The 21939-nt window shown below is 45.5% G+C and overlaps 1 protein-coding gene across 1 annotated transcript in view; it reads left to right on the forward strand.

Moving 5' to 3' along the window:
• The window catches only part of LOC144502909 (rabphilin-3A-like), a 150261-nt gene that overhangs the window by 29427 nt on the left and 98895 nt on the right, over positions 1-21939 (forward strand). The window contains exons 2-4 of the mRNA XM_078227321.1: positions 6371-6514; positions 7851-7980; positions 13221-13304. Coding sequence (XP_078083447.1) covers positions 6371-6514; positions 7851-7980; positions 13221-13304 — 358 coding nt within the window. The remainder of the gene's footprint in view (positions 1-6370; positions 6515-7850; positions 7981-13220; positions 13305-21939) is intronic.

The following is a 21939-nucleotide window of genomic DNA, read 5'->3' on the forward strand; positions in this document are numbered from 1 at the left end:
GCAGCCCTGAGAGAGAAACTGCATCAAAGTAAACAGAATCTCAAAGAAAACGTCAAGCCTCAAAACAAAGTGTAATTAAAAGGGTCAATAAAATACCACAGTCCCCACGGTGCCCACTGGGCATGGAAGGCCTTGATGATGCTGGCCGACAACGTGTGCTCTCTTTCTGGGCAACCTGGCAGCAAACATAGCCGAGGAAGAAGGGCAGACAATTGGGACAATGACCCCCCCCAACTGCCCACTGCTTGGATGTATTAGTGGCCAGCTTGGCGAAGCCTTGGTGAAGGTCCTCCTCCCTCTCTTCCCATCCCCCATTCCGCTGCAATGTGTCACTTTTCAATGAACAATGGGACACAAAATGCAATTAAACAAATAAAGTATCTTCATGACTGCAAATAACTTTTAACGAGTCTGACACTGGAGAAAAGGGAAGTAAAGTTGGCAGTAAGCCAACCTGGGACATTAATCATAGTTTGGAGGCAGCAAGTTTCATGATGAAAGGATGCACAAGTAATTTGTCGACAGCAGACCGGTTGTGGAAGAGCCAGAGAAAACTTGCTCCAAAACTTAATCAAATCTCACAAACCAAATGGGAATTGACGGAATAATCAGCTTGGTTTAATATTTCATCTAAATAATGACTTCACTAATAGGTCTATGGGCAAAGTGCAGGGGAGTGGGGCAAATTGGATAGTTCTACCAAAGAGATGGTCATATACTGACCTCCTTCTGCACTATATCATTACAAGATTCGATGACAATTGTGACAATACTATAAGACAATACTTTAAGAAATGTATTTATATCTTGTTTCTTGTAAAGGGTGTGTTTGGAAGTCAGCTCTGCTGACGGTGTGGATCTGTCTACATCAGGAAGCCCACATGCTGAAAATGCAAGAAATAGTTGATCCTAGATAATGGGGTGTTCATTTTAATCGAAGCAAATGCATTTTTAATGTATTTTAGGGTTTTCCTCTGGGGTTTCAGAGTAGGGTTTAATTAGTTTGATTGACAAGAGACAGGGTCATGGGAGGAGTTAAGCTTATGGAGAAAAGCAGGCAGATTCTGCTTGGATTTGCAAGGAGCAGGAGGCTCGGTTTTTGCTCTCTCTCCCTCTGGAGTTGGCTGTTTGGGACCCTACTAGAAAATTGGTCTCTCTCTCCAGAGGTGTTGAGGACTGGCGACCATTTTATCATGGTATTTCTCCAGGTAGAATATAAAGAATGGTAGTGCGGGATAACATAACGGGTTGATCATTGGATTAATGCCTTTACATTATCAGGGTTCAAAATTTACTAGTCATTAGAGTTTATTTATTGTGATAATGAGACATAGCGTTGGACTATTCTTAAATCTTGTCGTCTTACACCTTAATACAATCAAGTTCCTCAGGGGAGTGCCCTAGGCCCAATGCTCTTCAGCAACTTCATCAATGACTTTCCTTCCATCATAAGGTCAGAAGTGAGGATGTTCGCTGATGACTGCACAATGTTCAGCACCATTCACGACTCCTCAGATACTGAAGCAGTCCATGTCCAAGTGCAGCAAGACCTGGCTTGGGCTGACAAGTGGCAAATAACATTCACGCCACACAAGTGCCAGGCAATGACCATTCTAACAGGAGAGAATGTAACCAGCTCCCCTTGACTTTCAATGACATTACCATTGCTGAATCCCCCACTATCAACATCTTGGGGTTACCATTGACCAGAACCTAAACTGGACTAGACATATAAATACAGTGGCTACAAAAATAGGTGAGAGGCTAGGAACGCTGTGATGATTAACACATCTCCTGACTCCCCACGTCCTATCCAGTATCCACAAGGCACAGGTGAGGAGTGCGATGGAATACTCTCCACTTGCCTGAATGTGTGCATTTCCAACAACACTCAAGAAACTTGTCCATCCAGGACAAAGCAGCCTGCTTGATTGGCACATCCTCTACCATTGACGTACAGTGGCAGCAGTGTGGCAAGATGCACTGCAGGAACTCACCAAGGCTCTTCAGACAGCACCTTCCAAACCCATAATCACCACCATCTAGAAGGACAAAGACAGCAGATGCATGGGAACACCACCATCAGGAAGTTCCACTCAAGCCACCCACCAACCTGACTTGGGGATGTATCATGGTTTCTTTACTGTCGTTGTATCAAAATACTGACACACCTTCTCTAACAGCACTGCGGGTGTGCCCACATAGTTTGGACTGCAGTGGTCCAAGAAGGTGGCTCACCGCCACTTGTCAAGGGCAATTAGGGATGAACAATAAATGTTGCCCAGATCCCACGAATTTGTTTTCAGTTCTGTAGCAGGCAGCCACAATGAGATCTGTCTGTAGGTAGCAAGTAGTGAAGTTTAGGGTTTGGCAGTAATCTCTCAAAGAAACAGTGGAACTCATTACACCTATTCTTGGGTGACTCCAGGCCGCAATTGTATGAAACACCCACGTATGTTTCAGTCCCACTTTTGTTTCAGCCACATGTTTGCCCATGGGAGGGGTTACACTTCACTGCGGAGAAAAGAGTAATCTGGGCAAGACGGGAGAGGCCTTTCCCTCCACACCCAGTTAGGTGCCCTGGGATTGTAAGACTACTTATGTTCTTAGTGATCTCTCGAGCATCTTGCCAGTATAGCTTATTATGAGCAGCTCCAGATGAGGCTCCCCAAAAGTCGCTGACCTGGGCAAGACCCTGCGATTTGTTATCGTCCTTCTGAGATACCCACAAATTGTTACAAACCCAGGTGAGGTAGGGTGACTGGCTTTATTCAATCCACCCTCTGCTGGGAGCAACAAGGTTTGATCTAACAAAGTTCCCTTTCCTTTGGATACTTTTTCCAGACCCAATAGTTATGTTTAAAAAGGAGTCAATTTAACCAGGCCTTCTTGAGGTAAGATAAGAGTAAGTTTATAAGGAAGGGGAAATGGTAAAACACATGCCTCTATATTCATCTGGATTAGAAGTAGGAACTTTGTTCAATAGTAAATAAATATAAATAAAACATTTTTGGAACAGTCCTTGACTTGTGTAGAATAGATGATGAAACGTTGCGGCCGTAATGCATTGATTCCAGTATAATTGACTTCTGCAGGCGAGTAGATCATTCTCTGATTCAGTTGTACTTCAGTTTTTTCTAACTGTGATACTTTTTGCAAGGCTGGTTGACCTCCATAGTCAGAGGGGGAGTTTTTAGATATTCCTGCAAAAGATTTCCTTTTTTTTCAGGGGCACTGCTTCTGGTGCTGTATCACACACCTTCAGTGTGTGAAACTTCCAGCTGCTTTTCCTCACCGTGCACACAGGCAGAGTGACAGGGCAGAACGGCCCTGGGCAGCTCTCCCAACTCCTTTTGTGTTCCAACAGGAAACCAAGAATATGCTAGTTGGTGCAGGCAGTTATACCCAGGGTTTTTGAGATGAGATAGTTGTTATGTTCTTTTGTCTTTACCGGAGATGGTAACCAAACTTTGGATTCTATTAGAAGCACCTTGTCTGGAAGCATAGGGGAGGGTTCCATTGTCCTTTTTAGAGAGAGACCCTGCAGCCATTCCTGTCAGTGGCTAGCTGTACATTCTCAGCCATCTTGAGGGGTTGTGTCCATTTTAAAACATAAAACTCATGTCTTTTTAATGCCCAGTATATATATTCCATTGCATTTTATCCCATCATCATAACAAGTTGTCGGACAGTGCTCTTCTTATCACAGAATGGCACTGTTGTTCAGCCACGTCTTGGTGTGGAGAGGGTGGAATTTATGTGCTTGGTGTGGAATGTGTACCGTCTGCTCTTCCACTTATCGTTGCCCAGAAACCTACCCACCAGCTCTGAGAGGCAACGATCCTAAACAGATTGACCATATCTACACAGAACTTCTCCCCACTAACCTCAAATCCTACGTTCTACTACGTTAAAGTTGCTTTATAAATGCAATGATAGAAAAGCAAAGTATTGTGGATGCTGGAAATCTGAAGTAAGAACAAAAAATGCTGAAGAAGCTCAGCAGGTCTGGCTGCAACCCCAGAGAGAGAAATAGAGTGAACATTTTGTGTCCAATATGAGTCTCCTCCTTTATATCATACAAATGCAAGTTGGTGTTAATGTCAACAAAAAATCAAGTTGTTTTGCCTCTTCTGTTTGGACATTGACTCCAAAGACAATCAGAAAACAAAGACCTACATTTATACAGCGCCTTTCGTGACCACAGGATGCTTTACAGCCAATGAGCTATTTCTGAAGTGTAGTCACTGTTGGAATGTAGGAAGCACAGCAATCAATTTGCGCACAGCCAGCTCCCACAAACAGCAATATGATAATGATCAATATTTGCCAGGACACCAGGGGTAGCTCCGCCTTGCTCTATTTTGAAAGAGCTGTGGGATGTTTAATGTTCATGTGAGGAGGCCAATGGCTCCTCAGTTTAACGTCTCAACTGAAAGATGGCACGTCTAACAGTGCAGCACCCTCTCAGTACTGCACTGGAGTGTCAGCCTTGATTTTTGTACTCAAGACCTCAACGAGTGAGAATGTAGACTTATAGTGGGGTCGTGCACTTTATATACAGTGACCATATAAATTATCTGTGGGTGGCACAGTGGTTAGCACTGCTGCCTCACAGCTCCAGAGACCTGGGTTCAATTCCCGGCTTGGATCACTGTCTATGTGGAATTTGCACGTTCTCCCTGTGTCTGTGTGGGTTTCCTCCGGGTGCTGCGGTTTCCTCCCACAGGCCAAAGATGTGCGGGTTAGGTGCATTGGCCATGCTAAATTGCCCCTTAGTGTCCCGGGATGCATAGGTTAAAAGGATTAGCAGGGTGAATAGGTGGGGTTATGGGGATAGGGCCCGGGTAGGATTATTGTTGGTGCAGACTCGATGGGCCGAATGGCCTCTTTCTGTACTGTAGGGATTCTATAATTCTATGAATGTACCCTTAATTATACTGTGCCTTCATAAAGTATATACAAGAATGCACATCTGTATATATAATAACTTCGTAAAATGTGAGTATGTTCTTGAGTTCCCGTGAAAGAAGTTATAACATACTCTGCTTTCAAATCAAATGGAAATAGTCTCAAAGGGAGATTAATGCAGATATGAGGTGACCAAAAAAATGCTTTCAGTGAATTTTTAGAGTCATCATTGGTGATGTATCAACATTTCTCAACCCCACAATGGCTCAGTTTGCTGTGATAATGGGTCACACAGATAGGCAAGGCTCCAGGCCTGAGCCCCTCATCTGTGCTGAGATACCTGGTTTTAGTCACAGTAGCAGTTGCTTTCACACCCTTGGAACAGGAAGGGATATAAATCTGTCAGGGTATCTCATCTGATCATTTATCCACCATCGTTGGAAGGTATGAAGTGGAAACCAGAGGGAAGACAAGTTCTGACTTTTCTTTTCCCAATTCATTCTTGGGATTTTGGACTTTGCTGAGAAGGCCAGAAATTGTTGTCCAGTCCTAGTTACCCTGAGAAAGTGAATGAAGGCCCCTTTCTTGAACCATAATTTGTTAAAACTGAGTGGTTTGCCCACTTCAGAGGGAAGCCAGTGATGTGGGAATGGAGTCGTATTTAGCCTTGACTGTGATGTTTCTTCCCAAGTGGAGAATAGCCTGACAACAATCACTCTCTGGGCATACGGATGGTTAAAACAGTTGCATAAGATGCCAAAGGACACGGCCTCCAGAGAACCTTAACCCTGAGAAATTAGTGCCATCAAGAATGAAGGGGGGGGTGCAGGGGAGTGCTCCCACCACAGAGTATCTCTTAAATATGACCCTTGTAGAGATGTGGAGCGAGAAGTGATTGTCTCCCTCCTATTGGAAGTTTGGGGTGGCGGGGTGGCATAGCGGTTAGCACTGCTGCCTCACAGTGCGAAGGACCCGGGTTCAATTCCGGCCTCGGGTCACTGTCTCTGTGGAGTTTGCACATTCTCCCCGTGTCTGCGTAGATTTCCTCCCACACTCCAAAGACCATAAGACATAGGAGCGGAAGTAAGGCCATTCGGCCCATCGAGTCCACTCCACCATTCAATCATGGTTGATTTCAACTGCATTTTAGGTGGATTGGCCATGATAAATTGACCCTTAGTCCCAGGGGGGGTTAGCAGGGTAAATATGTGGGGTTACGAGGATCGGGCCTGGGTGGGATTGTGGTCGGTGCAGACTCGATGGTCCGAATGGCCTCCTTCTGCACTGTAAAGATTCTATGATTCTATGTATTATTCCCTCTACTCTGCTGGGAGTATGTCAATCCCCCTCCCCTCCCGAGGGGAGGGTGCGATTGTCCAGCTTCCTTTTGAAGACAGTGGTATTATTCCGTACGTATCTGTGGATGTGTCTTTAAACACTGTCTGAAAACCTGTGACAGACTCGGGGCCGGCTGGTCAGTCCACACCAACAAAACGGAGAAACAACGGAAAAATGAGGAACTGACTGAGGAGGAAAAGGAAATCATCAATAGAGTAATTGCCCGAGCGGAGAAGATGGAGGAGATGGAGCAGGAACGGATTCGGTGAGTCCTGCGTAATGGAGGGGGAGGGGAAGGGGAGGGGAGGGGGTGTTCATTACCCAGGCATCGGCTTCTGTTCAAGATAGTGACGGACTCAAAAATACTAGAAATGAGGGACTGGCTGCGACTGCTCTTTTCAAAGAGCCAGCACAGGTGGGACAGGCCGAACGGCCTCCTTCAGTGCTGTAATCTTCTGTGGTTATATGAAATACTCAGTATGTCCAGGAACATTTGAAAAGAGAATCCAGGGCTAAGATTCTGGCTGGAGAGCCCACCAGAAATTTAAAATGTACGTGAAGGAAAATGATCTGACTGGGCACCGGGGAATGTGATGCAGTTACTCACAAATAAAACCCACTCCCTCTTCTCAGTTTAACCAATAGCTAGCAATAATAACTATGTATTAAGATTTATATTATTATTGATGACTTAATTTGTTAATAATTGTCAAATTATATTAATTATTGTTTAATTATATCATTAAATTTAAAACAAGCAATTAACAATTAATTTGTCTTTCTGTTGAAAAATTCCAGAATGAGTCACTAATTCATAAAATGTCATCAAGCATCAGTCCACATTTTAAGGTGTAAAAGGTCATGAAATGGTTCAGGGCGGCACGGTGGCACAGTGATCAGCATTGCTGCCTCACCGCGCCAGGAACCTGGGTTCAATTCCAGCCTTGGGTTACTTTTAAAGTTTATTTATTAGTCACAAGTAGGCTTACATTAACACCTGCAGTGAAGTTATTGTGAAAATCCCCTAGTCACCCCACTCCGGCCACTGTTCGGGTACACAGGAGAATTTAGCAAACTAGAGCACCTGGAGGAAACCCATGCAGACACGGGGAGAATGTGCAAACTCCACACAGACAGTGACCCAAGCCGGGAGTCAAACCCGGGTCCCTGGTGCTGTGAGGCGGCAGTGCTAACCACTGTGCCCTCCGTGCCACCCCCACTGTTTGTGCATCTGTGCAGAGTCCGCACGTTCTCTCTGTTTCTTCTGCATGGGTTTCCTCCGAGTGCTCCGGTTTCCTCCCACAGTTCAAAGATGTGCATGTTCAGTGGATTGACCATGCTAAATTGCCCCTTAGTGTCGGGGGGCTAGCAGGGTAAACGAGTGGGGTTACGGGGATAGGGCCTGGGTGGGATTGTTGTCGGTGCAGGTTCGATGGGCTGAATGGCCTCCTTCTGCACTGTAGGGATTCGATGGTTCTACTTTTCCTATTTGTCCATTGGATTTTTAAATGGTGAAATTTCGATCCAAACCACTCAGCAAGAAACTGAACTGACAAACACTGTATACATTTTAATCTCTACTTTATCGGTTTTACACTCAGGCGTCTTGTGGATCGTTTGGACAACATGCGAAAGAATGTCATGGGTGATGGCCTGTCTCGCTGCATCTTGTGTGGGGAGCAGCTGGGGCTGCTGGGTTCACATTCCGTGGTGTGTGAAGACTGCAAAAAGGTAATTGATGTGCTTTGTGGAGTTGGTGCAGTAGGCTCAGCATTGACCAGATATATCATGGCAAAAACAACAATTGTTTATTGCATATCAATAGTTAGGACAGAATCACAGAATTCTACAGTGCAGAAGAGGCCATTCAGCCCATCGAGTCTGCACCGACTCTCTGGCAGAGTATCTTCCCCAGGCCCTCTCCCCTGCCCTATACCCCGTAACCCCACATATTTAGCCCACTAATCCTCCTAACCTACACATCTTGGGACACTATGGGGCAATTTATCATGGCCAATCCATCTAACCCGCACATCTCTGAACCATGGAAGGGAACCAGAGCACCCGGAGGAAACCCATGCAGACGCAGGGAAAATGTGCAATCCCCACACTCACCCAAGGATGGAATTGAACCCAGCTCCCTGTTTAAAAGACATTTTACTGAAATTACTTACTTGTATTTAGGTGCAGTGCATTGGGGTTTTATTTGAACACCTATAGAGAGGCACTCGGTTACAGTTCTGTTTGCACTTCTGACCCACGATCCTGATCTGTGGGTACCCAGTGTGGAGAACCTCCTCATGAAACTACACCTGGGCCTGACCAAACTTGCCAAAAAACAGATCCAGGCAGTGGGCGATCGAGGGGGTTGTCTAGCTCAACTGTCTGCCCCTCTACCGCAGCTATATTCATGGCCGGGTGTCCCTGGAAAGCGAGCAGGTGGTACCATTGAGGTCATCCATGGGCACCGTGGGGACTGGCATGTTTTATTGACCCCTTTAATCACATTTTAATTTGATGTTTTAAGTCTCCTTTACCATTTTGTTTTTGTTCGATGCAGTAACCCTTTAAGGAGCTGCTCTTCTGATTTACCCCTCAATTTGTTTAGTTTAATTGGTTCAACCAAAATAGTATAAGGAGACACTGAAATTGCAGGGTTGGATTAGGAGTTATATACTTGTAATATTTCACTCTGCAAATAAAAATGACTGAGTAAAGATTGGTTCCAGTATTATCCTTCATCAATGATGCTCTGGATTATAACAAGCACAGTCTTTGCAGGAGTGATATTCTTCAAATAATGCTGACAATCTGCCAAATGAACAAGCAGAGCTGAACTCACTGGGCAAGTGATTTTGGTTTAAGAGGTCCTCCAGTTTAAAAATTCACAGCTTGCTTCCTAATGGGTGTTCTCTCAATCAGAGAAGCCATATCTGTGCCTCAGACAGGAGGTATAATGCTTCTCTGCTCCACCTTCCCCAATCCTTTCTCACTGGTTCATTAAAATCTCCAAAACTTGTTCATTTTGGCTTGGAATAGCTGGAGCAGTGCTGCTGGGAGAAAGATGGCATGAATTGGAAGCAAGCCATCAAAGTTGTGGCTTTGATCATTTTAAAATCAAGATTTGAAATATAATTTTCCTGTCTCTGACTCATGCTCCCGTTGAGTGAGGCAACAGTGCAGGCGTGAAACCTTTCAAAATTGGCCTCAACTTCGATTAGTATCATCTTCTTCTCTCCAACATATTTTCAGGTCTTCCCGAGTCTGGGCTGAGAGGAGTAGGTGGGAAGGGTTTCCCTTGCTTCCTGTCCGGGCTGGATACCTGCATTGCAGCCGTAAGGCCATGTTCCATCTGTTTGCACCCCATCGATGAACTGTGACATCTTTTTGAAAATACTGATTTATACAAAAGCAAAATATTGCTGGGGATCTGGAACAACAACAGAAAATGCTGAAAATACTCAGCAGGTCAGGCAGTATCTGAGGAGCAAGAAACAAAATTAGGTTTAGAGTGATACGTTGGCCTGATTGACGCCCTTTTTAGATTATTGCTGTCCAATTTCCATTCATTTTTTTTTTCATTTCATTAATAGCGCATCAATTCAGCTTACTTTGTGAATAAGATTTATTGTAGCCCGCGGAACGGTGGGTAATTATGTGAAGTGGGACTTTGATTTGGAAGTGTCATTTCAGGTGGTTGTGATTTCCAGCTCTGTTTGCTCAGTGTTTTTTTTTTTCACTCCCCAATAGGCAATGATTTGTGTATTTCTGAGATAAAATGGCTTGAGTCATATCGTATCCCATTTGTTTTTCAATTTCCTGGTTGTCTATGACCACCTTGGCCTCGATGTTTACAAGCAATATCATCGCTTGGGCCAGAACTCTCCTCGGAGCTGCTCCTGCTCCTCCACAGCAGTGTTGCCAGAAACTGTAGAAGCGTAGGACACAGAAGGAGGCCATTCAGCCCATTGTGTCTGCAAACTATCCAAACAGTCCCACTCCTTGCTCTTCTCCAATAATTTGCAAGTGTTTACCCAATTCCCTTTTAAAAGTTATTATTGAATCTGTTTCCACCACCCTTTCTGGCAGTGCCTTCCAAATCACAGTAACCTGCTGTGTAAAAATAAATCCTTTCCTTGTTCTGGTTTCCATTGCCAATTTATTTAAACCTGTGTTTTCTGATTACTGACCCTCTGGCAACTGGAGACAGTTTTTCCTTATTTATTCTTTCAAAACCGCTCAATTTTAAATATTAAATAAAGGTATTAAATCTCCCCTTAATCTTCTCTTCTTTTAGGAGAAAACCCAGCTTGTCGACTGTAACTTTGGTTGCCTACATAACCAGGCTTTCCACCACACAGTAATTTATCTCCACAGCTACAGACTTGGTGCCAATGGCAAGATCTTAGTGCTCCCTCTGATGTCTAGTTGGATACACTACACCCACAGTTCAAATACTTTGTTGGCGGGGGGGGTGGTTCTCTGGAATAGATTTTACATTTTTTCCCCTTCCAGCTAATTAGTGAGGATGGCAGTACCTTCACCTGCTCCAGTGGATCTGTCTCTATCTCTTGCTGCAGTATAATGCATTCACACAAAAAGCATCAACAGTTAAGGTCAGTTGCTGACCACTGAACTTCACCTCAGCGGCAGTCTGTGCCTTCAGGAGGAGAGGGGAGGGGTGAAATTGAAAAGGGGTCTGAGAAGTTGGGACAAAACCAAAACTCCTGATAGCTAGCTGTGTGTGTCGTTGTGGTTCTCTGGAATAGTTGAATGCAGTCCAGACCTTGGAAAATTCATGATTCTGGCTTTTCTGTGGGCTTTAATTCAGTTTTCACTGGGTGGAGTTATTAGGTGATTGGCTAATGTTTTGCATTAAACCCCTAACTACGCTAGTCACTAAACTGGGTCATAAAATATCAGTGATGAATGCCAATGTGTGTTCTGTGCCAACAGCAACACACTGAAGAAATGAAACCATCCTCAAGAGTTCCATCCCTATTTGCATAGACTAGGAGGGGAAATCCGAATTGACAGAGTGGCATTAATTAACAGGAGGGTGCCAGAGGACTGGAAAGTAGCTAATGTAACGCCGCTGTTTAAGAAGGGAGGGATGCAGCAGACGGGAAATTATAGGCCGGTTAGCCTGACTTTGGCCATTGGCAAGATTTTAGAATCCATTATTAAAGATGAGATCACTGAGTATTTGGAAGTGCATGATAAAATAGGACTGAGTCAGCACGGCTTTGTCAAGGGGAGGTCATGTCTGACAAATCTGTTAGAGTTCTTTGAGGAGGTAACAAGGAAGTTAGATAAAGGAGAACCAGTGGACGTGATTTATTTAGATTTCCAGAAGGCCTTTGATAAGGTGCTGCATAGGAGACTGTTAAATAGGTTAAATGCCCACTGTGTTAAGGGTAAGATCCTGGCATGGATAGAGGATTGGCTGACTGGCAGAAGGCAGAGAGTGGGGATAAAGGGGTCTTTTACAGGATGGCAGCCGGTGACTAGTGGTGTGCCTCAGGGGTCAGTGCTGGGACCACAACTTTTCACAATATACATTAACGATTTGGAAGAAGGAACTGAAGGCACTGTTACTAAGTTTGCAGATGATGCAAAGATATGTAGAGGGACAGATAGTATTGAGGAAGCAGGGGGGCTGCAGTAGGACTTGGACAGGTTGGGAGAGTGGGCAAAGAAGTGGCAGATGGAATACAATGTGGAAAAGTGAGAGGTTATGCACTTTGGAAGGAGGAATGGAGGCATAGACTTTTTTTAATGGGGAAATACTTTGGAAATCAGAAGCACAAAGGGACTTGGGAGCCATTGTTCAAGATTCTCTTAAGGTTAATGTGCAGGTTCAGTTGGCAGTTAGGAAGGCAAATGCAATGTTGGCATTCATGTCGAGAGGGCTAGAATACAAGAGCAGGGATGTACTTCTGAGGCTGTATAAGGCTCTGGTCAGACCCCATTTGGAGTATTGTGAGCAGTTTTGGGCCCCATATCTAAGGAAGGATGTGCTGGCCTTGGAAAGGGTCCAGGGGAGGTTCACAAGAATGATCCCTGGAATGAAGAGCTTGTCGTATGAGGAACAGTTGAGGACTCTGGGTCTGTACTCGTTGGAGTTTAGAATGATGAGGGGGGATCTTATTAAAACTTACAGGATACTGCGAGGCCTGGATAGAGTGGATGTGGAGAGGATGTTTCCACTAGTAGGAAAAACTAGAACCAGAGGCCACAACCTCAGGCTAAAGGGACGTTCCTTTAAGACAGAGATGAGGAGGAATTTCTTCAGCCAGGTGAATCTGTGGAACTCTTTGCTGCAGAAGGCTGTGGAGGCCAGGTCATTGAGTGTCTTTAAGACAGAGAAAGATAGGTTCTTGATTAATAAGGGGATCAGGGATTATGGGGAAAAGACAGGAAAATGGGGAATGAGAAAAATATCAGCCATGATTGAATGGCGGAGCAGACTCGATGGGCCGAGTGGCCTAATTCTGCTCCCATGTCTTATGGTCTTATGGCATTCCAACGGAATGCAATATTGTTCTTAATTGGAGTCTTCAGAGGTTCCTTTTCCAGAAGGATGACAGAGAATGGATTGACGAGGAAATAAATCTGGTTGATAGTATCATTTTCTACTTTCCAACTCATTACTGAGGCTGACTGTAGTGGCCCATCTGCTGTGTCGGGTGAGATGAGTTAATCTGCTATAATTGGGGGAAGCTGCCAGATGTGTTTTATACAATGTAGTGCCTCAATGTGTTAGAACTGAGGAACATTGAGGAACATCTTTTTACACTGCTCCTGTCAGCACTTTCCCACCTCCAATGTAATGAGAGGGCATCTTCATTCCTTGTCAGATCTGGCTTTGAAGCAGCCCTTTTCACGTCTAGTCAATGGGGAGCGCATCTTCCAGGAGCTTTTGGTTGACTTTAACAATGGACCAAATCATTTAACTTTCTCACCTCCAGAATGTCTGCACCAAGTGTGGGATTGAAACACCCAATCGGCCTCGAGCTGTGTGGTTGTGCAAGATCTGCAGCGAGCAACGAGAGGTAGGTGCCAGCGTTGTGATTCCTCCTGTTCCCCATCAAGAAAAATCAACAGAAATTGGCAGTTTGCTGTGTACAAACCGCCTGAGATCATGTGATGGGTATAGGATGCCAAATGTTAAGGTTCAGTGGCATTTAACGAAACAATGCTGGTCCGGCTTGGGGGGCCGGGGACAGGGAGATAATTAGACAGAGTTGCACCATTCTCCTGGCTGCCCTCCCACACAGGCCCTAGCTGCTGATTTCAGGGTGATATTGGTTGAAGCGGATGTCCACTTACAGGTGAGGGAAACACGAGTCAGGATTTGCAGGTAACAAAGCAACTGACTGAAATTTCTAATTTGGGAACATTTCCGACTCGACCAAGTTAAGATTCGCACTAACCCACACGCATAAGGACACAAAGCCATTTTAAAAAATTACAAGGTATTTAGTTTGTTGTCTCTTCATTAATGCCATCGTTGGCTCAACATTTCAGACAGTTTCCAGCCTGCAGTTTGTGCCTGACTGGGGCTGCTGTGAAGCAGTTGTTGCCATGTCAACATCACAGTTGAACTGTTTGAATTACTGTTGAAGGCCAAGCGAGAAGCTGCTCGTTACCTGATGGTAGATGCTGCTTTCTGTCATTATCACACGAACGTACCATCTCCCCGAGGAGCATAAATAACATGAAATAAAATCATGTGTTACCCTGGCAACCACATCTGTTCATCTGGTACCGTTTGCACATTGGAACACATCACTCTCTATACCCTTCCTACCTCTCCAGCAATATCCTAATGATCTTTCCGCACTCCACTTCCCAATTGCTACCTTCCTTACCGTCAACGTTATTCATTTTGTTCTTAATTAACTTTGCCACTGAATAACCCCTCGTCCTCGGGGACATTATGCCCAGCACCTTTTAAGGATTTTGGTTTGAGTCGACTGAATTTTAATCAGGCTGGGTGATAATTCTCCAAAGAAAAAAAAGTCTGAGTTTTATAATAGCTGTTTTTTTTTTCTGGTTGATTTTGTGGGATGTGGGTTCTGTATCACTGGAGTGAATAAAGCTTCTAACAATTTATGATCATGTTATAGTGACATTGCAGGTTTTTGCAAACATGCCAAACTAATAAAAAATAAGTTGAATGACCACTGCAAGCAGGCGGGCATAGACTGGGGGACATGATCTTAGGGACGATTTTGAGGTTTTAGTTTTGTAATGTATCACATTAGTGAAATGTGAACAACTACTTCCTTCAATTAGTCACTGCCTGGGAATGTGGCTTCAATGAAAAATTCAAACTTTTCTTCTTGGTTTAAATAATTTTAATGCTGCATAATTTATCAGATTCTCATTTATTCTTATCAACAAAAGTCCAGATTTCAACCCTGCCTAACTGGCGGGAACATTACAGATTGGGCTGGGGGTGAGGGAGGGGTGGTTAAAATGGCAGGAGTGTTTGCAACTCGTGTCGAGGAATCTGTGGGGGGGTTTCTCCACCCGCCTGCAACTCCCATCCCCTCCCTTGACGTTAACTCAGGGAGCGATCAAAGCTGAAGTTTCATTTAGGTGTCAACAAAACAGCCAGCCTTGGTCACTTGTCCAAAAGTCACCTCAACAGTCACCACCCCACATTCGACTCACGGGGCCCTAGAACGGGCGCGAAAACGTGGTAAAGTCGGGTGTGAGGTCATTAACGTGATCCGCGTCCGCGCAGATGGCCACTTTACCGAGACCCGGGAATGGCGGCGATCTGATTCGCGCCCGAAACGGGCACAACGGCGATTTAAATGCACTTGCATGTATTTCAGTTGAATTAATGAACTGCCTGCCCAACTTTATCAGCATTTCCCCCTTTACCGCCGCGTTTGCCGATCCGGAATTGCGCCAAAATGAACCTGCTGAATAAAAGTCTGAATCGGGCGCTCCAGCTGCTGAAGAGGCGAGTTCAGAGCTTCCAATGGCTCTCTGACTCAGATCGATGGTGGGGAGGAGGAGGGAGGCGGGTCAGATCATTCTCTGGTTGGGGGGGGGGGGGAGGGGGAGGAGGTGGGTCAGATGTATCTCTGGTGGGGAGGGGGGGGGAAGGAGGCCCGGTCATTGTCTGAGGTGGGGGAGGGGGGGGTGAGTGAGGCCAGATCGTTCTCTGTGGGGGTGGCGGGGGGGGGGGGGGGGGGGGGAGGAAGATGAGTACGGCCAGATCGTTCTCCGGGGGAGGCGGGTAAGATGTATCTCTGGTGGGGGGGAGGCCCGATTGCTCACTGGTGGGGGCGGGCAGGTGGATCTCTGGTGAGGGGTGCAGGGGGGTCCGCTGCCACTCTGCGGGCGATCAGTGGGGGGGGGGCAAGGGGGCAGGGAGTCGCGATCGGTCTGGGTAGTGGGGGTGGGTTGATAAAGGGGCAGTGATGTGTGTGGGGACCATTGCTCCTGCTTTTGGCTCCCGGGCCACTTTCTCTGCTTTCTCCAGCCCGGGAGCGATCTGACACGGGCGCGCTTTTTCAAATTTTTTTCCAACTGCGCATGCGCAATTCGGAGCACCAATCGTTTCGGCCGTGCTAAGCCCCACCCACAACGCGAATGGGACCTGCGATTTTTTTTTTTTTCCAGGTTGAGTGCGTATGGGGGCGCCTGGAAGCAGATTTCTAAGTCGGATCTGAATTAAGCCCAGATTCAGCACTTAGAATAAAAATGGTGAAATCAGGCCCACAATGTCCCACTCCTGGCTTCCTCTCATTTGCACTGGGATCTTGCGGCCAGGCGGGGTGAGGGGGGTGGCGATGATGGGCAGGTGATGGGAAGCGCGCTGCTGCAAGGAATGCTCAGTTCATGGGCACATGGTAGAAGAAAAATACACAGAGGACCTGTGACCCAGAACCAACTCAAGGATTCTGGAATTACTGTTGTTAGTGAGAAAAGTCCTCTCCTGTTTTTAGCCCTTTCCACCTTATTTAAAGGAGGTTTGAGATGCCTCATAACATCCACCACTTAAATTTCCCGCTGGGGCATGGGAGTATATGCACTTTTGGAGGAACTCAATGAAAAGACACAAGGCATGATGGCCAATTTCACTCACAGATCAGACTTGTTCAAACTTTTCATATGGAAGGCAAAATGTTTCTCACCCAAGAGGGCAATGGACATATTTCAGAAAGATAAAGTTTTGCGCAACATGAAACGTATATTACAACAAAAAAGATCGAGGTATGAAAAGAAACAACTTGCTGAGCAATAAAAACAATGAAAAGTAAAGGTGATTAGGGTGAGAGTGTTTCTCCAGCTCTCTCCCAAGTTCAGGGTGCTCATTTACCCACCCTCACCCGCTGTGAGAGTGCGTGATGGTGGCTGAGGGTGTGTGAGAACCCGAATGGAGGTGAGCCAGACCTTTGGACACGTTCTGTCCCCCTCACTTTCACCACCACAACTCACCACCCGCACATCATCTCACCCCCTCTCCCACTCCCTCATCCCTCTCCCACTCACTGCCTCATTCTCTCTCCCCTCAATTCTCTCTCTGCCTCACTCTATCCCCCCCATCTCTCTCTCTCCCCCCCTCACACACTCACTCCCCATTCTCTCTCTCGCTCTCCCTCACTCGCTCTTTTGCTTCCCAACTCATACTCTCACTCCCCATTCTCCCTCCCTCCCTCCCCCCTCACTTTCTCCCTCATTCTCTCGTTCACTTCCCCTCACAATCTTTCTCTCCCTCCCGTCTCTCTCACATAAATTCTCCAGTCACTCACTCTCTCAGACACCACTAGCATCTCTGCTCTCTGGGTCCTGCGCGTTGGCAGCTTTATACCTGGGCCCCCACACACTGTCATCCCTGCTCCTTGGGACCTACACACTGTCATCCCTGCTCCCAGGGGCCCCGTGCTCTGCATCTTTGCTCCCCGAGACAGGCACACTGGCACCTCCGTTCCCTGGACCTCGCGCCCATCACTCAGTTTCCCACGTGCCGTTCCTTGGCGCCTGGCCTCTGCTCCCCAGCACCCGCTGCTCACCACTGCTGGCGTTTGCTGCTGTTCCAATCTCTCCCGTATCTGCTGCTGATAGACCTGTGATTGGAGAGCAGCTCCTTGCAGATTCTTCCATTTAAACCTGTTTAACGAGTATTTTGAAACTTGACTCCAGGGGGCCGCATGGAAGGGTCTCGAGGGTTGCATTCAGCCCTCAGGCTACACGTTGGAGATGCCTGCATTAGGTGACCTGAGTGGGGCCTGCTTGTGTATTCATCCAGAAAATAGGTACCCCTTCTTCACACATACATATTTTATCACATTTTACTTGATCTCCACTAACCTCTTTAAAATATGCCATTAAAAATGTGACTGATGCTAGGGATTCTTCTAATATGCCTGAGCAAGCAGCTACTGCATGGCATCCGCAGCAACAGATCAGAACAGCTCAGTAATAGGAACATCATCAGAATGTACCCAGGAGGTGAGATCAGCCAAACAGAAACCTCTCCATCCTTTCTCATCCACCAAGCCAGAGAAGCTCCATGTGAAACTCCTCACACTGGCAGCTGGATTGTTCCATGTTCAGCTGCCTTGGGATTTGAATTATGTTCAAATGGGATGATAATTTCTGCACAGCCTTGGTTTCTCCAGAGAACAGACATCACACTGAGAGTGAGCTGGTGCCGTGGATACTTATGAGGTAAATCTCATTGTTCATATTGCCAAACTATAAAAGGAATCCTCATAGCAGCACTGCATTCCTCTATAAATCTACAACTGAATAAACCCAGCTCCATGTCACATGCTGCTATCCAATAAAAATGCTGATGCTTACCACATTTGTTCCTTCACTGTATAGGTGAAGATATTAAAATTTTGTGCCGTGATAACTCATTGATTCTAAAATTGAATAATCTGAGTTTTGGATTTTGTGAAGGGAGTGTAGAGATCCAGGTGCTCATCTCACAACTTCAGCACTACAGACGTTAGGCCCACCAGTCTGTAGTTCCCAGGCTTTTCCCAGCAGCCCTTCTTAAACAAAGGCACAACATTTGCTGCCCTCCAAATTTCAGGCACCTCACTTGTGCTGTCAATTATTCAAATATCTCTGCTAGGGAACCTACAATTTCCTCCCTCGTCTCCCACAACATCCTGGGATATACCTCATCAGGTCCCGGGGATTTAGCTACCTTGATGCGCTTTAAGACTTCCAGCACCTCCTTCTCTGTAATATGCACACTCCTCAAGACATCACTATTTATTTCCCCGAGTTGCCTAACATCCATGCCTTTCTCAACAGTAACATGCAAATTAGCTGTTTGTCCCAACCAATCTGTGTCGGTTATGCTTCACATGAGCAGTAGTCCTGATCCTGGTCACAATCCCTTTTGTTTCTTTTCATTTCAAGCATCTACCTAATTGTTCTTAAATGTTGACATGGCCTCTGTTTCAATCACTCACCCCAGTAATGCCTTCTATTGCCTCACAACTATCTACGTAAATCAGGCCTCTCCTTTAAATCTGGTTCATATTTAACTGCGCATCTGGGTCCCTTAATTTTGAAACTCTGCATCGCTGAAAACCATCTGTTTCTATTCACTCTGTTCCATCCTTTCAAAAACTTAAATACCCCAATCAAATCAACTCCTCTTTTCTAATGAAAATAATATCAGACTTTCAAATCATTCTTCATGTTATAGAATCATAGAAACCCTACAATGCAGAAAGAGGCCATTTGGCCCATCGAGTCTGCACCAACCACAATCCCATCCAGGCCCTACCCCCATATCCCTACATATTTACCCGCCAATCCCTCTAACCTACGCATCTCAGGACTCTAAGGGGCAATTTTTAGCATGGCCAATCAACCTAACCCGCACATCTTTGGACTGTGGGAGGAAACCGGAGCACCTGGAGGAAACCCACGCAGACACGAGGAGAATGTGCAAACTCCACACAGACAGTGACCCAAGCTGGGAATCGAACCCAGGTCCCTGGAGCTGTGAAGCAGCAGTGCTAACCACTGTGCTACCGTGCCACCCTTATATTTCTGTAGTGCAGACTGTATCCTAGAGAATGCTGTGCCCTCCCTGTTGCATCAAAGTCCTTCCTAAAATGTGGAGCCCGAAAGGACAGAAAGTGGTGGAGGCGATGTCATTGAATATTATTTAGGTAGACATAGGTAGATTCTTGATGAACAAGGGTGTCAGAGGATATAGTGGGTAGCGGGCAGAATGTGGAGTTGAGACCTGTCCCAATCAGATGTGCCATGACCTTATTGAATGGTGGAGCATGCTTGAAGGGCTGAATGGCCTCCTCCTGTTCTGAATGTGGATGCACATCTGAATACTTGTAAACACACAGTGCTCCAACTGTGGTTTTATATTGATTCACCATTGCAATTTGCTACAATACTCCATATTCTACTGGCTTTCTTTTAGGGCATTTTCAATTTGAACTATTGCATTTAATGTCTTGTTGACCCAGATCTCTCTGCTCTTCCACACCAAACAACCCTGTTCAAAGTGCAGTTTACTTGCATTGTTTTTACCAAGATGTGCCTTAGAAAAATGGACATTTTATTCCATCATTCATGATTTTGCTCATTCTGTTATCATCTTTTAATGTGCAAATGTCTGTGCTCCTCAGAACTATTGACTATGGCTTCCGAAGAGTTGAATGCCATTCCCTGTAGCCCGGGACAGAAACCTGTAGGATGCAATACTCACTCTGAGAAACCTCCCCTCTACTCTCCGTTTCCACCTTTCGAGCCAGTTTTTAATCTATTTACTGCCATCTCCCTAATTCCATTTCCCCCTTAATCTTTGCATTAACCACTGATGTGATATTTTGTCTGAAGCTTTCTCATGTCCATGTACTGAAAACGCATCAATTCACCTTCTCAAAGATCTCTAGATTTGTCAAGTAGTCTCCCTGACTGGAATTCATGTCGGTTCCTGCTCATTGATTTTGCTTCCTCTAAATATGTGGTCATTTTAGCATTAATTAAAGTTCCAAAGCTTTCCCAATCAAGATGTTAAACCAACTTGCCTGTAATTAGCCAGAATAGCTCCATATGTCTTTGTAACTCTCCAGTCCCCTGGCATACATCAATTCTCAATGGATCCCTGAAATATAGAGGGGACACTTTAACCCTGTAGGGTTATTAAACCTGGGTTGTTAAACCAAGCTGGGACATACCTGTCCCAACCCGATCAGGCACACAACTATTTTAAATTGCAAGTACACAGCGCTGATGGGTTCCTCTGGCAGGGGAGTTCCTTAAGGCCCTAGAAATAAACCTTCCATCACCCTCCCCCGTCAGGATGCCTCTCACAGTTATCCAACTGGCATGCCATTCCCGACAGTGGATTTCTGCTGCCTGAATTCCCAATCCCTCCTGCCAACCAGGCTGAGATTCCAAATCTCATTCTGGAAATGAAATCCAGGAGCAATCTTTGCCATTCTCTCACACGCACCTAGCCTCTCGCATGATAAAACCACCCCCATATTTTATAGTTGTTTCCCGTATGGTGCACAAGGCAGACATTCATTTCCATAACTAGTTCTTCCAGGAACAAGTCACTGGTCTGTCACCAGGGGCTTGAGGGTAGGGGGGCACACTGCATCAAGCATGGCTGACCAGGAGTCTTTCCCATTCTTGTCACTTGCCATTTGCATGTGTTGAAAGGATTTTGTAAGTTGATACTCAACTTGTTGGCCGCATTGTGAACACACTTTGCTTGGCCATCAAATCCTGGGGTGGGACTTGAACTGGGAGCTTCTGGCTCAGAGGCAGGGATGCTACCCATTGCACCACAAGACCTCCACGTACTTGATAGTGCCTCTACTATTTTCTTTTTTTGTTTCCCTCAGGAGCCTTCAATATATCCCCTTAGCTTAGCTAACTTCTCTAATATTTCCTCATGTTGTATATGTAATTGCTGGAGCTAGACAGACATACAAAGGAGAAGGGAATAGAGGGTTATGGTGATAAATTATGGATGATTAAGGATGGGAGGAGGCTCGAGTGAGCATGGACTGGTTTGGCCCAATGTCTTGTTCATGTGCTGTATATTCCCTGTAATTCTATGCAATCTCTCATCCCATATTTAACCAATTTGGAGGTCATCTCTTCTCCACTAGTCTTCACTTCTCCAAATGGTGATCTGAGGTAGTTCTGAAAAACCTGGTCACCGCCCTCCCACTAACCCACTCCTCTTCCAATCCCTGTGGGGGATTGTCTCACATCTGACCATTTTTTCTTCTGTGAAATATATCACTGTTCTTTTTAATAAAGCCTTCCTGACCACACTATCAGACTTAACTGGCTCACAATTGGAAATCTGGTATGTGACTGAACATAAGCCCAAAGCATGTAAACAAACCCAAACTGATGCAAACATTGAGTGACAGAAACAATCTGGTTCAGAGTGACAGTGTGGGAAGTACAAATGTCACGCTAGTTACAATTCAGTCAGGGATGTCCCTCAAGGGAGGGAATCAAATTGATCTTACATCTGGCCTGGACATTTCTGGTGTCTGATACTGGTATAAGTAGAAAATTGCTCCATTTACAGAGCTCACATCTGTTAACCTTGACAAGCACAACATTGAGAATCGTGTTTTTTTTATTTGGATTTGCCAGGCTGAATTTCTTTTCACTAAATTCATTTTTCACTGCTACTGATCC

This window comes from Mustelus asterias, chromosome 13, assembly GCF_964213995.1.
Source record: "Mustelus asterias chromosome 13, sMusAst1.hap1.1, whole genome shotgun sequence".
NCBI classification, from domain to species: domain Eukaryota; kingdom Metazoa; phylum Chordata; class Chondrichthyes; order Carcharhiniformes; family Triakidae; genus Mustelus; species Mustelus asterias.